Source organism: Giraffa tippelskirchi, chromosome 9 (assembly GCF_054371585.1).
Source record: "Giraffa tippelskirchi isolate mGirTip1 chromosome 9, T2T-mGirTip1v1.2.pri, whole genome shotgun sequence".
In the NCBI taxonomy this organism is placed as follows: domain Eukaryota; kingdom Metazoa; phylum Chordata; class Mammalia; order Artiodactyla; family Giraffidae; genus Giraffa; species Giraffa tippelskirchi.
Window position 1 is genome coordinate 147,752,573 of NC_137283.1, and position 17,939 is coordinate 147,770,511.

The following is a 17,939-nucleotide window of genomic DNA, read 5'->3' on the forward strand; positions in this document are numbered from 1 at the left end:
GAGCATCCAAGTGCGATTGTGGCAGTGAAGCAGTGGAAAGATTCGAGCGAAAACTTCCTTCTTTCCCCTTTTCTCCTTACAAGAGTGAAGAAGCTACTGGAGATTGCTTAGTGAACAACAGCATTACAGGATGGATTGAAGATTCTGCAATGAGTGCCCTCGCTGTTTACTTCCACCTTCGCTCCCGCCCCCATCTCCGCCACCTTAGCGTGCGGACTGAATCCAGGGCTGGTGTGTCACTGGTTGGGGCAGACACCCAGCCCTGGAGCCGGTTCCCTTCGGCAGCCTATCCCATTCTAGCAGCTACCTGCCAGGTCTACGCTTTCATTCCACCAACAGTAAGAGCTTCAGGAAAAGAATTCATTTCCCCCCTTCTAGGTTCATCTCCTTTCCTAGTACCTTTCTAAGTGTGTCATACTCTTGCCACAGAAATAACCGTTGTCTAGACGCTCTTTTTCCAAAATCCAAATGCAAATCAATCCAAAACAAAGACCATCAATATAGCAGCAACAATCATTTTGCAGCCAGCAGCCGGGAGTGTGTGCCTCGTTAAAGGGTGAGAATATAAACCTTCGATTTAATGACCGACTTTGAAATAAAGGTTTCCTGCTGCTTGGTAGTCATCAACATTTTTACTACCCCAGCTGCAGGAGAAGCAGCTGCATCCTCTGGTAGGGCGATTGAGATGGGAGAAATTTAGCCAGGGTCTGGGATTTTCGCAGAGGATAATTTAAGTCCCAGCTCCACTCCGGCGGCGGCGGAGGGGGTGGGTACGCGCGGTGCGCATGCTCAGCAGCCCGGCTCCGCCGAGGCCCAGCTGCCGCCACCGCCGCGGCCAGCGCTGTAACCGCGGCTGCCGCTGCTGCTCGGAGCGGGCGTTGGTGCCCTGTGCCGAGGCGCCCCGTCAGGCGAGAGGGAGCGGCCGGGCGGGACCGCGGGCGGCGGCCACGGCAGTGCCTGAGGAGGGCAGCCGGGGCTCTGAAGGAGCGAGGACGGGCCGAAGCAGCCGCGGAGAAGCGAGGCGGAGAGCGCGGGGACCCACCCCGGGCGCCCTGCTTGCGATGCCCGGCGGGCAGCGGCGCTGAGCGGCAAGGAGGCCGAGCGGCGAAGGCGAACGGAGAGCCGGCGACCCCCAGGAGGAAGAGCAGGAGGCGGATCCGGAGCGAGAGGAAGCGCTGAGGGACCGCGGGGGCCCGGGCGGGCGACGAGCGGCCGGGCCGCGGGCCATGGACGCGGCGGCAGCGGCGGCGGCGGCGGGGGCGAGCCGGGGCGGCGGCGCGGCGCAGAGTCAGCCCGCCGCCAGGTGAGGCTGGGCGGCGCGGGCTCGGGGCGCCGCCGCCACTGCTGTGCCGCCGGGCCGCGGAGCGAGGCGGCGGCGGCGGCGGCTGAAGCGGCGGCCTCGGAGCGAGAGGGGTCGCCGGCGGGGCTTCTGGTCGCCGCGGCTCTCTCTCGTCGTCGCAGCATTTCCTGTTCGGATTATCTCTCGCTTCTCCCCAGCTGCCTCCTTCCCCTCACACTCCCACTCGCGCTTGCTCCTCCGCGTCCTCGGTCGAAGCTGCTCTCGGCCCGGGCCGGTTCCCCACCGCCTGGGGACGCCCCTTACCTCGGCTCCCGGGGTGCGGGGCAGCCCCGCCGCGACCATGAGGAAATTCAACATCAGGAAGGTGCTGGACGGCCTGACCGCCGGCTCGTCCTCGGCCTCGCAGCAGCAGCAGCAGCAGCAGCAGCAGCACCCACCTGGGAACCGGGAGCCCGAGATCCAGGAAACGCTCCAGTCCGAGCACTTTCAGCTCTGCAAGGTGAACGGAGCGCGCAGCCCCGCGAAAATTGGGGTCGTTATAGGGGCACCTCGGGCTTTACGCCCGAGTGCCAGGGTTAGAACGCCAATAATACTCAATACCGCGAATAAAGGGCTCGCTCCCCCAGCACACATTTGCTTGGTGGGCTATTTTGGAGATTGACATCATCTTACTCTTTTCGTTGATTTTCACATGCGGCAATCATTTCAGGATTGCTTCCAACATACTGACCTTTAATTCGTATTCTTAATCTTAACGACTTTTATATTCAAGCATTTTGATCTTTCACCTACTTCCAAGTTTCCTTGTCTAACGAACATTGTTTATGAAAAAGCTAGACGTGTTCAACTAGATGTTGTCTCATTTTCACCTTAAAATGTGGTAGGAGACTTCACATATGAAATCACAGGGTCTTGCCAGCCTTGTGTTTGGTGAAAAAGTTAAAAGTGGAATTTTTGCCTATTAATGGTACGGCAATTGCCATAGCGATGTGTAATTCAGAAAGAATGATGCAGCGAATTAATTCACCAGCTGCTCGATGAGAAATACAAACTTGTGTCGGTATTAATACCTGCCTTCTTCATTAATATCAGGCGTTCGTAAGTCAGAGTTTCTTTTAAGTGTGTATATACTTTTTGCTTCAGTGTCCTAAAACTAAGGATTTGATACCAAAATGCAAAAATAGATGCTGTATTTATTTTCATTCTGTTACAGTTGCAACATGATGAGATAGATTTTTGCTAATTCCTTTGCTGAATCCTTAATTAATTATGACAGCGTTTCCGTAAACGTACTTGTATTTATCATAGAAATAAAGTAAAGATGAAGTTATCACACTTGAAATAAGCATGAGTTGCATTTTTAAATGAATTTATAGAATTTTTGACCATTGCCAACTTTAATAATTTGTTCTCAGACATAATAGTAAAAAGAATGTTCAATTTTCTTCTAAAGAAAGAAATGTCTCATCTCTCACTGTGATGAGAAAGTAGAAATGTAACACTGAGGTCGATTTTTTTTTTGGTTTCAGTTTTTACTTGCATAAGTTTTTGTGTGATGTAGAATTCATAGTTTTTTTTTTTTTAAATAGCAGTGCATGTATGTGTGTTTTGTTTCAGTTATAATTGGTTCTAGGTTCTAATGTCTCTGTTGACTTCTCTGTTTTAAAACTTTGCTTCCTGCCCTGGTTGCTGTGATGTCACTTGCCCATGCCTAGACTGTTCGCCATGGATTTCCCTATCAACCCTCAGCCCTGGCCTTTGATCCTGTGCAGAAGATCCTGGCAGTGGGAACTCAGACTGGTGCTTTAAGGCTGTATCCTTTCATTTAATTTAATCGAACTTTTCCTGTATTCTCCCCAGTCATTCTCTATTGCTAATTAGTTGCTTTTCCTGTTTAATTCCAAAGAAATGGTATGATCAGGTATTAATGTGAAATCTGTGGTTGTGTTTTTCCCTGTGATTATACATACGTTCAGGTTGTGTGTTGCCTTGTTTCTTGACTCTCAGTTTATACATAACTAAAAACATGTATCCACAAAAGAGTTCTAAAGGTTTGCTATAATAATTACTGTCTTTGCGAGGAGGTAGAAGTTTCTAAGGGGAAATATATCTGCTTATAGTAGTGGTATATTGAACAGACTATGTTGAGGATGAAGCTTAAACACAATTGCACAAGGCACATTTTATTTGCTTTTTAAAAATATTGTTCATAGTAAATGTTCCAGTTAAGACCTATTTATTATTCTATTGAATCAGAGAATTTGTCTGATTCAAAATCTATTGAATTTGAATTTGTTTCTGATTTGATCATCTAGAAAAATTAGAAAACAAACGTAAATTTTATATAGTTATGAAGTGTTGCTGTTTTCTAGAAGTTTTAGAGCATTTTCTTAGTATAATGCAAATAGAGAAGTATACTATCTTGATATGTTTTCCCTTCATGGTCTACATTTGTGATGTATATGTAAATACTGTGAGGTTAACTGTACTCAAGTATTAGTATAGAGAATATTTTTCCTTGTTATGCATGAACTATAATTTTATCATAGCATGTTTTTCCAAATATCTACTCATTCTTCAAGATCATTTTTTCAGTCTGAACAATGGAGAATATTTCACAATTCCTCTCAAACTATTTAACTTGAGGTAAAATTGTGTTTACTTTTACTGTGGCATTTACCTACATTGCCCTCATTTTTAAACTTAAGCTTAAGATTTTAAAAAGAAAATGCTTTGTTCACCATCAGTAGCGTTTCTGCTTCCTATATGTTAGTGAAGTAACGTGTTGGTAATAAATAGGAAAAAACCACCAGATTATAAACAGAGAAGCAAGGAACTATACTCTCCACATTTTAGATTTATCTGCCTCCTGAGAAAGGGGAGGGGGTGGGAAGCCTGCATTTGATTTAATATGTATCTTGCATTTCCTTACCTTTCAAAGTCTTCATTTCAAGGTAGGGCTATATATGATATCAAGATATGCCTCATTTCCTTTGTGATTAATGTGCTATGTTCAAAATGCTTATAAAAGTTTTCATTGAATTGTGTTACTAAGTAAAGACTATCATTCATAGTAAATATCAATAGTACACTCACACCTAGTAAAATGGTAATATCTGACCAGGCTAGATCTCAATTTGTGAGTTTCTAAGACAGTATGTCTAAATGGTTCTTGCCCAAATATCTAGTTGATACTGAAATATTTTTTACTTCATTTGTTTAGATATTCCTATATCCAGTGAATACCTTTCTAGTTTAGGGTTCCTATTTTAGTCTTGTGAAGATGGAATGTAAATTTTGGCAGTGTGGGTACTAGTTGTTCAGCACAACTCTGTAGTGACAAAAGTAGTGTGTTGTTGGATCTAGATGGACTGTTGAGAATGAAAAGCAAATTTTTTTGCTCCCAAGAAGAGTATCACCTGAACTCAAAGCAGGGAAAATGGGGAATAAATTAGTTATTTTTAGATTATTTTGGTTTTCTTTTCGGTGGGTTTAATTTTTACCGTTTTCCCAATTGAGACCCAATGTGGTCTCAATTTTTTTTATGGTACATAACTGTTTTAACAGCCATTCTGCTCCTTTTATAACTTAATATAATAAGTACTGCAAGCAAGGCTGACTTTATAAAACCAAATGATTTTCTTAGATAAGATTTTTTATCCCTAATGCATTTGAGTAATCAGCATATTATTAAAACACAAAGGGAGAGGTTAAAGTGTTAGGCCTAATGCTAACTGCCAAATGACAGCAGGAATCAGGTGTACAAAATCATCACTTATATCAGTCTTTTGCTTTTGTACATGTTTAATAGTTAAATACTATACGAAAAGTAAACCTATAATTTACAATTACACTTAATTTTTTTAGAACCTTTCTTACTATATTTAGAATGAAATTAAGAAAGGAATTTACCAAATATATTTCTGCTTTCCCTTTTATGAGATTTATATGAACATTCCAAAGTGTTAAATTGGTTTGCCTACCAGTAATACCACCTAGTCATTCCTCCTGTTAAGTTTAGGTAGAAGATAAGCTCATGAGCTTTATTATGGCTTTGATTTGTAGAAAGTGACTAAGATCTTTTTATTCTTATATAATTTCTACCATATGTGGTTTAAAATTTGTTCATTTCTCCATTCTTTGTTTTGAAAGCTGGGCAGCTATTTCCAAGTTCCATATTGATTTAATGTGCAGACTTATTCTAAGTCTGTTCTTTTGCCCTAGGTTTTTCACTATTTTATTTGGTTTCCTTTGGTCCTTTGTTTTCTTCTCATATTAGACTCTTGTAACCTATAATACATTTGTTCTAAAAGATGTCTTTAGGACAGAAGTATACTTGTAAATCAAAGTCTTTTCTTTCATTTAACTGTGGAGCAGAGTAGGAGATTTTTAAAAGTGGGATTGGGCTATTAGAATTTGAATTGCATATCTAATTTAGCTAATAGAATATCTTCCTAAATGTTGAAGGACTATATTAAGTTCTGTTTTGAGATTAGGGAAAAAATATGGAATTTACATCTGATATCTAATGTTTGTAGATAAGAACTGTGGAAATCTGAATCCTTAAATAGTATCTAACCAATAATGAGGCAAGATAAATTGAATGTATTTGCTGCATTAACATGTAGCAAATGACTGATCTAATTATATTTATGTTCAGCCTATTTGGCTTCTGAAGTGAATATGAAGTTGGAGTGAACTTATTGATAGGAAGCAGGAGAGCATAATTTTATATGCCAAGTCATATAGTAGTGATTTAATTATCTTAATTCTCCTCTTGCCATGCAGAAGTGGGTGCAGTTTGATTCTTCCAAGTAATCTAGGCATCAGAACTATTGGGATAAAATAATCATCTGTCCCCAAATGGAATACATAAAAGGGAGAAAAATGGTTCTAACTGAAGAATGAAGGCATTGCTAGGAATGTTGCTGTTGTCCTTATCTAGCCTCCTGGTTTACTAGTATAATTTTGAATTGCATCATAGTGTGTTGTAACCATGGTCTACCCTGATCTTATTTTTAAGGTATTTGTTTCTAAGCACAAATTTAATAAGCACTTATTAAGTGTTAACATTTGATTATGAATTGTGCCCTTATCTCTTGTTCATGTCTTGCCACTAAAGAATTATGTGTCCTTGAGTTAGGTTTTTTTCCTTACTTTTAAAATGAAGATGCTGTATTAGGTGATTTCTTCAAGGAACAACTTTTTGATTCTAAGTAGCTATATATTGTCCTGAGTGGGGAAAAGAAGTGAAAATGTTTCTTACTTTCAAGGACTAGAACTACACATAGTTGAAGTTAGAATTATTTAGGGGTCTACTTCCCAGGTGGTGCTAGTGAAAGAACCTCCCTGCCAATGTAGAAGACATCAGATATGCAGGTTCATCCCTGAGTGGGGAATATCCCCTGGAGGAGGACATGGCAACCCACTCCAGTATCCTTGCCTGGAGAATCCCATGGACGGAGAAGCCTGGTGGGCTATGGTCCATAGGGTTGCAAAGACATGACTGAAGCGTTTTAGCTGCAACAGCAGCAGCTACTGACATAACACAAAGTGAAACTACAGTTGAATTTATTGCATTTGCTGACATTTCTGCACATTAGTAGATGAGGATTCAGAATGGTAGGAAAGAAGAAGTCGGAAAATTATTCTAGGCTAACTGAGGTCAAAAGAGAAAAGAGAATTATGGTAGTTTGGAGGGATACTAAAGAGACTGGTTGAAATTGTGATCCTAATTGAGTTGGGAGAAATAAGGAACCAGTTGGTGGAAAAACTTGAGTGTCAACCTGAGTTACCTGGGTGTTATTCAGTAAGGAATCATTGTAGCTATGTGAGAGAGATGCTGTCAGGTAGACTGTGACTTTTCGGATGATTAGCAGGGCAGTGTGTCATGGATGAAAAGAATAGAACCAAGGCAACCTTAGTATGTAACTATTAATCCATATGGGTAGTAAAGTGGATCCAAAGCAGGGGTAGTAAAATGGGAACTGGAGAAGGACTTGATGACTTCTTTGTATCAGATCTTAGAGGGAGTAGCTGCAGATACAGTTCTCAAGTACTGCCCTGAGGCAATTACAACACAGAAACTGGAAAACTTGGTAAAGAGGGTGGCAGAGTAGTATTGAGTTTGGAATTATGTCATCTTTTAGTTTATTCCTCTTGCCATTTTGAGAAGGTAGCCTAGACCTATTTTAGCTTACGAAGTTGATACAGTTTTATATTTGATTGCCTTTGGTTGGTCCCCAGTGATTTCTTGGATTTTGTTATTGAGCTAGTGTAAAGTCACTGTTAGCTTTTTGGCTTTGTCCATTTATCCTCGGTCAGTGTCTCTCAGTAATGCTAGCATCTGGGGCTGGATAATTCTGTGGGTTTGTCCAGCATGTTGCAGTCAGTTTGGTATCCATGGTTCCTACTTACTAAATGCTAGGTTACCTCTGCTGTCAGTGTGGCGACCCAGATGCCCTCATACTTCCAGATGCTCCTGGTTGAGAACCACTACACTCTGTCTTAGGTCTTCACCAATTAAGTTGGAATAACCCTCCTAGCTCATGAAGTGAGAATCAGAATTAAATGCAATAATGTAAATGTATAGTTTTTAAGAGCATGCCAGGACTGTTTCAGTGACTGTTCAATTTGATATTATTATAAATACGAGTTTTTCCTGTGGTTTTAATTTTCACTTCTTTAATTTAATTCAGCAAATACTTGCTGAGAGGCAACTCGGTGCCAGGCACTGTGTAGGAAGGCCTTAATTTCATTTACTTTTATAGCGGACACAGTCTTCGAAGAAAAGATCTTAAAGTATTATTTTTGTCTTTTTTAAAATAGTTGTGTTTCTTTCAACCACAGGCTTGCAAAATTGTTATTTAGATGTGATAAGATAATATGTGAAGATTTGTTACACACAGTAGTTGATAAATGACTGCTTAATGATTTTTTACTATAAGTTAGCATTGCAGTGTTTGACTTGCTGCTTGTTAATTTTATTTTACAGAACATAATCACAATGTTGGAAAAATTTGGAAATAGATTTTTGTTCAAAGTACTTAAAAGGGAAACAGTTTAGCTAGAAACTGTTTTTTAAAAACCACATTTTTATTACTCTTCTTTCCCACCATCCTTTTTGTTCATAGAGGAATTCTAGTCATTTGAAATTCTAGCTGTAGAGGAGAAACAAGGACTTTGAAACACTTTTATTCCTCAACTCTTAACTCTTCATTAAAGAGGACTTTGTATAAAAGGAAGAATGAGTACTGTGTCAGCTATAGGTTGTGATTCTCAGCATGGATTACGGCAGCAGGAAAAAAAGACACATTGACTTTAGAAACTACCAGAAAAGCTGTCTGCCTGAAAGCAGTTATTTTACAATGAGTTTCTTGTGGAGGGAAAAAAAAGTATGATAGAATGTGAATGGAACTGAAAAGGGATATGTTAGTTACTGGTGAATCAAGTTTGTGGTTGGTAAGCACTTGTGGTTAAGTAAGATAGGTTTTTTTGTTTTTTGTTTTTTTTCTGTTAGGTATTCTCTTTGTTTTCCATTTGTTTTTTTAGTTTAATTTGCTTTTAAAATTATAACCTGACTTTGCCATTCTGGCAGAAAAAGGTAAAGGAATGTTGGAGGAGTTACCTTATTAAAAGTTTATATTCTGGTCTTCAGACTAATTTTGGATAATCCAACTAAAATCTCTAGGCTTTTAGTTTCCTTTTCTGTAAAACTAGAAAGTAGGGATCTGTGATTTCTAAGAGTCCTTCCAGCTCTATGATCTTGAATTTCTGCGGAGAATTTGGGAATGCTGTGGACCATATCTGTCTAGAGTATCTTCTGATTGGTTGCTCTGAGTACCTGTTACAGAGGGTGAAGTGTTGGACTCACTTCCATCGTGGGTTCCTTTACTTTGTACCCATTGACTGCATTCATAAGTCAGCAGATACAGAGTTGTAATCTTTTGTTTACAAAAGGGAGCAGGGAATAACATGTGAAGAACATTTTTTTTATTGTTGAAACAGCAGCTGACATTGAATAAGATGGTGAGTTGTTGCTTTTCCTTGTATAATCAGTAAGTCCTCAATATGACATAGGAAAGTTAGGGAATTTTTAAATATTGCTAACAAAGTTTACTTTCCTTTCTTGAGTGTTAGTGGTCAGGATGTAAAATTAAAATGAGATTACTTAAAAATAATGCTGGGTATGATTAATATGATTTTATTAAATTTTACATAAGAAATTTAATAGAAACTAATTTCATTGACTTGCTAGCATGTAATTTGAATAGCAAATCTGGTAATTGTATAGTACTTGGAATAGTAATAACTAGCAATGTATGTGTAAATAAGTGAACTATAGGGGTGATTATACTTAAAAAAAAAGATAAGCTTTGGTTGTCTGTCTTTGACGTTAACTTCATGCACTGGAAGTGACACCTTATTTACAAGGAGGAAATTAATAATCAGAGTGTCAGCATTGATTTGTAATGTTTAAATGAGAATATCGTGTCCTGATTTGGTGCATTATCATCATTGGAAGGTATATTTGGTATTTTAAGATTGCAGATTAATGAAATGTCTTTGGTTTGAACTAAACAGATGTCTGTTTAAGGATACAGCAAAATGATACAGAGAAAAGGACCTTTCCCTATATACTCTCTTAAATTTGGGGCTTCCCTGGTAACTCAGCTGGTAAAGAATCCACCTACAATGCAGGAAACCCTGGTTCGATTCCTGGGTCAGGAAGGTCCCCTGAAGAAGGGATTGGCTAACCACTCCAGTATTCATGGGCTTCCGTGTGGCTCAAATGGTAAAGAATCCACCTGCAGTTCGGGAGGCCTGGGTTCTACCCCTGGGTTGGGAAGATCCCCTGGAGGAGGGCATGGCAACCCATTCCAGTCAGTATTCTTGGCCTGGAGAATCCCCATGGACAAAGGAGCCTGGTGGTCTATAGTCCATGGGGTCCCAAAGAGTGGGACATGACTGAGCAAACTAAGCATCCCTTTAATATTCGAATGCCTTTTGTTAAACATGATGTAGTACTATAAAACTTTGGAGGAATTAGAACAGAGTAACTGACTTGATTTCTATTAAATAAACAAAGAGTTCATAAAACTGTCATTGTCAAAGACTACAAAAAGGTACTTGATATCTCTCCCTTGCCTTAATCACTTGTGAGATAAATCACTCTAAGAAGAAAATAGTACCTTCAGATTTAAATACTCAGACTTCTTACTATGAAGATATTTAGGCTTCCGTATAATGTCTTGTACTTTTAATTTGAACCCATTTCTGATTTTTATTTGTAACATCGAAGAAGAAAGACAAGTTAGTTATCTTCCATATATCATTTTTACAACTTTTAACATTTTTGAAGAATTTAAAGAATAGTCAGCAGCAGCAGCAGCATCTACTTCTGGATTTGGTGATCCCAGTTGCTTTAATCTCTCACTCTTTTGTATTCATTTTAAAGAAATTTTGAATTGTGCTAATTGCTCCATTCAATGTGTTACTTTTGTTTTTTGGGTTTTTTTGGGGGTGGGGGAGTGCTTGGGTGGAAGGAGGGTTAGGAGAAAGAATCATTGACACAGTGACTCCTTACTACTAGTGCTCCACAGTGGGCCATGTGTTTAGTGATTGCTTAAGTCTAGAATCCTTGTTTTTTCCCATTAAAATAATTCTTTAAAGCCGAATGGTTTTGTTTTTGTGATGTAATTTTGGTTTTAATTTCATCCCTACTTCCACTCATGTAGCTATCTTTTTCTTAATTCACCATTGAAAATCTAGATTTCTGTATTACCATCCTTTTATATGTAATATCATGTAGTCATTAAGTATCTAAAAATAGACCTTAGGAACTTATTAACTGTCAGAAATGTTGTAAGAAGATGCAGTAGAGTCCACAGCAGTGCAAATTAGAATCAACCAGTATCCTCTGCCTTATAAAAAGTTCAGAAATTTGGACAGTGGTCAGTATACAATTATAAAATCAAAACAAAGAACATGCCGATTCTTAAATGATTAGCTTAGTATGCTCTACTAAAGATCATGTAAAAGATGAGTGTATGTGTGCATGCAAATGAAGTAATGAAGATCTAAATCTTTAATTCAGGAGTCAGCAAATTTTTTTTCTGTGAAGTGCTAGGTAGTAAATATTTTGGCTTTATCATCTCTGACCCAGCAACTCAACTCTGCTAGTGTAGCACAAAAGCAGCCATAGACAGTATGTGCGGGAAAGAATGTAGATACTTCAGTATATAACTTTATAAAATCAGGCAGTGGACTAGATTCAGCCCGCAAGCTGAAGTTTGCCAACCCTTGCTCTAGTTTATTAGGCTTCCTTGCTTTTAAGTTAGGGAGGAATGCTCAGGAAGGAATTATTGGGCTTCCCAAGTGGCTCAGACAGTAAAGAATCTGCCTGGAATGCAGGAGATCCAAGTTCAGTCCCTGGGTTGAGAAGATCCCCTGGAGATGGGAATAAACCCACTCCAGTTTATTCAGCTTCCTTGCTTTTAAATTATGGAGGAATGTTCAGGAAGGAATGTCTACAGTGATTTTTGTAGTTAAGTTTCATAAATTACACTTGCACACTCAATTTAAATTTAATCTTTTAGTCATAAATAGAAAAATACTGTAAAGAACCAATGATACATGGTACTATTATTTACCAACTTTATTTTCATAAGTATTTTTTTTCCTGTGAAAGATGCATTATTTTTCTGGTGAATTATAATTACTATGATAATGAAGATGACTTATCAGGCATCCTTTGGGGACAGTTCAGTCATCAGTTCTATTATTGAAGTATTCAGCTTCTTTGAGACCTTTTCTTCCTAATTTTAATTTAAAATATATTGATATTTGTAGTTTTTTCTTAATATTTTCATTAATGTTATATTGAGATAAGTAGGAGCATTTAGATACTTTCAAAAATAAAAATGAATGTAAACATTTTGTTAAAGTATTAGGATTTCTTAGATGTCTGCAAATTTTGATGAAAAATAAATCATTTTCATTTGTGGAAGAAAACCTGAAAAAATGTATTAACAACAACAAAAACTCATAAAGCTCTTAGAAGTAAATTTATGTTCGTGATTACCTTCTTTAAGAGTCAGATAGGTTGCTCGCCCTTTCTTGGAATGAATATACATGGTGGTTAAATTGAAAAATTATATCTACTTTGAAAATTTTTTATCGTTCACTGTTTATATAACTTTTCACTAGCAGTAACTACAAACTTTATTCAGTAAATAAAGCTAATTTCTACTTAATTTCACTTCTCCAACTGGTGTTAATCCTTCTAAAGGTTATTATATAAAGACAAATGAAATGATGACATACTGAACATAAGTATTTTTACTGGTGCTATGATTTAAAAATGAACATTGATTTAGAATAACATTCCCTTAATCTAGGCGTGAATACAAAGGCTTTTAACTAAAAAAAATTAGCTAATGCTTTTGACTTTAGTGCAGTCTTCATTGGGAAATTAGAGTTTGCTAAGCACGTGTTGCTGTTTGCAAAATAATGTAGACTTAGAAATTATACAGTAGTTACTGTTGAATAATGCTTTATTTTTTTCATTAGGGATATTTTTATAACACTTTCTGGTTGTGTTTCCCTTTCAGTAAGGGCTATCTAGAACTTTTGAAGCTTTTCCTGGTGAGGTTGTCTGTTGAAGAGTGATTAATCCTACTCTTTCTTGAAAGTACATAATCTTTTGTTGTAATAGCAGTACCTCGGCTTTTTCACCGAAGTACTCTGCCAAATGTGACTAAATCTAGTAGCATCAGCTATTGCAGTACTTTCTGCCAAATTGCTTTCCTTTTGTATGTGTGTGTGTGTGTGTATAATATGTATATATTAATATATATATATTTTGCCTTTTGAAAGGAACAGAAAGTATTGAAACAGATTTTCCATTATTTGCAGTCTTTGTACTGTATTTTTCATAATGTGTTTTATTTTTCTTCTAAAATTCATTTGGCCATACTTAAGAACTTAGCCATTAAGCATCTGAGAATGGATGCTGGGATAAAAGATTGTTACTTGATACGTGAGAATGTATGTTCCTTCTTGTTTCTTTAACCCAGACCACGATTATTTATGACTGTATTTTACAGATGACTGAGCAAGTGGTTCATTTGAAAGTATATTTATGTATCAAAAGCCATTCTAAAGAACTGCCTGTGATAGTAAATATAATTCATTTTGACCCCTTTAGAGATAGTCCTAACTCCAAAGCAGTAAATAATAAGATTGAATATTTTTCAACCACTCTATTCAAAAATAATAAATTCTTATTCAAAATAATAATGGACGATATAGCTCGAGACCTATTTCAACCAGTTAATGCTATAATTGGGACTTCCCAGGTGGCGTGAGACACGGGTTTAATCCCTGGGTCAGAAAGAGCCCCTGAAGTAGGAAATGGTAACCCACTCCAGTATTCTTGCCTGGAAAGTCCCATGGCTAGCGGAGCCTGGCGGACTGCAGTCCGTGGGGTCACAAAGAGTCAGATGTGGCTGAGCACAAACACAGTGCTGTAATTATACTTCAGTCTACATGCTGCAGTCACTTTGTGTTGATGTGTCACTCACAAGAAAAGCAGTCAAATAGCATTGGACATTTACTGTAAATTACTAAAAATTGTGTAAGAAAGTTTTAAATGTTGACCTGTGCATCTTTCATGGTTAATTTTAACATTTTGCTTTACTGTAGAAATAGTGCACAGTATAGTTTTGCTTAGGTAGCAGACTAGCAGAATGTTAGAATTGTGAGTAAGAAGTAAAATTTATGTCCACCTTTATGAGAGTGTGGCTAATTTCACTTCTTAATGTATTAATTTTTTGGTAGACTCTACTCTTCAGAGCAGTTGGCCTCACAGCAAAATTGAACAGACAGTACAGAGATTTCCTATATATCCCTTTTTCCACTCAGCACAGACTCCCCCATTATCAGCATCCCCCCTAGAGCAATACATTTGTTACAGTTGATGAACCTACACTGACACATCGTCACTCAAAGTCCATAGTTATGTAAGGGTTCATTCTTGGTATTATACATACAGTGGGTTTTGACAACTGGATATTGACACATATCCACCTTTCTAGTATCATACAGAATAGTTTCACTGCCCTAAACATTTTCTGCACTGTACCTATTCATCTCTCCCCTTCCCCTACCTCTTGGTAACCAGTAATCTTTTTACTTTTTCCATAATTTTGCCTTTTTTCAGAACATTGTGTAGTTGGAGTCATGCAGTCATCAGCCTTTTAGATTGTCTTTCATTCAGTAATATGCATTTGAGTTTTCCTTATCTCTTAATAATTGATAACTCATTTCTTTTTCGGAGAAGGCAATGGCACCCCACTCCAGTACTCTTGCCTGGAAAATCCCATGGATGGAGGAGCCTGGTAGGCTACAGTCCATGGGGTCGCTAAGAGTCGGACACGACTGAGCGACTTCACTTTCACTTTTCCCTTTCATGCACTGGAGAAGGAAATGGCAACCCACTCCAGTATTCTTGCCTGGAGAATCCTAGGGACGGCGGAGCCTGGTGAGCTGCCGTCTATGGGGTCGCACAGAGTCGGACATGACTGAAGCGACTTAGCATAGCATAGCATAGCATTTCTTTTTTGTGTTAAATAATGTTCCATTGGCTGAATGTACTGCGGTTTGTTTATCCATTCACCTACTGAGGGACATCTTTAGTTGCTTCCAAGTTTTGAAAAAGTAGGTATACACATCCATGCATGGGTTTATGTGTGGATATAAATTTTCACCTCCTTTGGGTAAATACCAAGGAATAGGACTGCTACATTGTATGTTTAGTTTTATAAGAAACTGCCAAACTGTCTTCCACAGTGGCTGTACCATTTTTTATTCCCACCCACCAGTGAACAGCGCTATTTGGCTGCACATCATCTTCATTAGGTGGTGTGCGTTCTGAATTTTGGCTCTTCTGAAACATTTGTAGTGATATCTCCTTGTTCTAATTTGCATTTCCTCCAGTGACCTATGTGGGGCATCTTTTCATATGCTTATACGCCGTCTGTATATCTTCTTTGGTGAAGTGTCTGTTAAGGTCTTTGGCTCATTTTTAATTGGGTTGTTTGTTTTCTTATTGTTGAGTTTTAGGAGTTCTTTATATATCTTGGATAATGGTCTTCTATCAGTTGTCTTTTGCAAATCTTTTCTTTAAGTCTGTGTTTTGTCTTGTTATTCTCTGATACTGCATTTCACAGAGTAGAAGTTTTAAATTAAGTCCAGTATATCATTTTTTTTCTTCGATGGATGGTGCCTTTGATGTATCTAAAAAGTCATTGCCAAATACAGTAATGTAGGTTTTCTCCTATGTTACAAGAATTTGCTGGTTTGTCATTTTACATTTAGGTCTGCCATCCATTTTGAGTTCACTTTTATGAAGGATGTAAGGTCCGTGTTTAGATTAATTTTTGGTGGTAAGGGGAGGGGAAGCATTCTGTAGGCCTTTGTGTAGGTCGTAGTCTTTATGCGAGCCTGTGCTTCGGGACTGTGAACTTCTCAACTGTTCTCAATTCCCTGCTCCTCACATCTCCACCAGAGGAGTTAGGGTGGCTGGAGAGGGTTGAAGTTGATTTCCCTTCCTTCAGGCCAGTTAGGCTCTGATAAACCCCCAGCAGTTTAGGCTCTGTTTATTGCTCCCGAGGGTAGACCTTGTTGTGAACAGAACACTTCAGTATGTTTAAAAATGGTTGCTTTTCTCTTTCCAAGAGGGCATTTTTCTCAGAAAGAACATGGTAGAGCTCTTGGAGGTAAAGCTCAAAGAAGTATGGGAAATCCCCCCTCCCCATGACTGGGTCCACCTGGGGTTTCTCACAAACTTGTCTACATTAAGCCTCCAGCAGTTCATCATCAAGTGCAGTCCAGGTTTTCGTGCCCCAGCACTGATTCCTGCAAACGTGTCTGCTGGTTGGTTCGTTTTGGTATGTTGTCATTCTCTGTATTGGCCTGTCTCTGCAGTTTTGGGAGCAGTCATTTGCCCTATGAATTCTTTTAAATCTAAGAAAAGTTGTTGATCTGCAGTTTGTTCAGCTTTTTATTTGTTATTAGGATGAAATGACAACTTGCAAGTGTCTTATGTGCTGGACCAGAAATCAGAAGTCTGTATTAATTTTTATAGGTGAAAAATACATGATCTTTAATTTTTAGAAAAGGTGTTTAAATTGATGTTTGTCAAGTCGATGAAACTATAAAGTTAGGAGTACTGTACTATAACAGTGAAAAGAATTGCTATTTGACAAAAACTTTAGTCTTACAAATACATTCAAAGTTCATAAAATATAAAATGAAATGTTCTTCACTATCTTAAACCTTGGTAAAGACTTAAGTTCTTCTTTTGAGCATATTCCTATCAAGTTGATTAGAACTAGTTCAGATGGAAGTAGCAAATTTTTAGAAGTTCGAAAAGTAAGACCTATGATGAGATTAAGGGGATTCATGATAATTTTTCAGCTTTTTTTTTTCTTCAAATGGAACAGTTTAATTTGTTCTTTAATCACTACATCGTGTCTCACTCTTTGTGACCCTGTGGACTGTAGCAGGCCAGGCTTCTCTGTCCTCCACTGTTTCCTGGGGTTTGCTCAGATTCCTGTCTATTGAATTGGTGATGCTAACCATCCCATTCTCTGCCACGCCCTTCTCCTTTTGCCTTAAAAGTTTCCCAGCATGAGGATCTTTTCCAATGAGTCAGCTCTTCACATCAGATGGCCAGAGTAATTGTTCATATATAAATATACACGATGTGTCTATGTGAGTGTGTATATCTATATGAATTTCATAGAAGATAATGCTTCATTATGCTTTTGCCACAAGCTTTTCCAGTTTTTCTCAGCCATGGCTATACATTAGAATGATTTGTGGAACTGGGGGAAAAAAATGAAATAAAACAATGCCCAAACATGTGCTTAGATTTCCTCTCTAGATAGAAAATTTGATTCAATCTGGCATGGAGTTTGACGTTTGTAATTTCTTTTTTGTTGTAATTGTCCATGGCTGCTTATGATGTAGAGCCAGAATTAAGAAGGACTGGTTAAATGTTTGGTGGACAGGGTAGTAGTATTCTTGGTGAGGCAAATGGTAGATAAGAAACACATTCAATATAGTGTATGTAGAGAGGATGTCATTTTAAAGCAGTCATAACATCTTAAAATTTCTGGCATAACCACGAGGAAACAAGCTGACACTTTGTTCCGTCATTGCCTTTGGAGACAGTGCTGTGAAACGGATGTACAAAGTATTTATGAAGATGAAAAGGAACTGGAATTCTGGGTGTGCCTCACTCATTTTCCTTGCAGTGTATCACTGGACATGAGAAACAGTAGTGAAAGACCATGGAGTCTGATTAAGAGGTTGAACAGTCTAGTCTTAAACCTGCAGGTGATCCTTAAACTGATCAGGTGAGGGAGGCAGGGGTGCAGTTTACAGCACACATAGGTTGCCTTAGTTATCATGGTTCGGTTTACATATTTCCCGTTTTTTTCTGGTTATCTGCTACCTTTAGAACTTTCTTCTTGAACAGATTGTGTTTATTGTTTGCCCTTTTATTTGTTGCCCCCATTTATTCCTCATAACATTACTAAATAACAGAATTGAAAGCTTTCACGTGCAACGT

General features: G+C 38.5%; 1 protein-coding gene across 7 annotated transcripts in view; it reads left to right on the plus strand.

The window, feature by feature from the left end:
* The first annotated feature begins 828 nt into the window (after positions 1–828).
* Positions 829–17,939, plus strand: part of STXBP5 (syntaxin binding protein 5) — a 155,148-nt gene continuing 138,037 nt past the window's right edge. For 2 of the 7 annotated variants that reach the window (XM_081529909.1, XM_081529910.1), the window contains exons 1-3: positions 829–1,125; positions 1,370–1,799; positions 3,016–3,113. In XM_081529909.1, coding sequence (XP_081386035.1) covers positions 1,641–1,799; positions 3,016–3,113 — 257 coding nt within the window. In that variant the 5' untranslated portion in view covers positions 829–1,125; positions 1,370–1,640. The remainder of the gene's footprint in view (positions 1,126–1,369; positions 1,800–3,015; positions 3,114–17,939) is intronic. The other 5 variants (XM_081529911.1, XM_081529912.1, XM_081529906.1 and 2 more) reach the window with 3 other exon arrangements.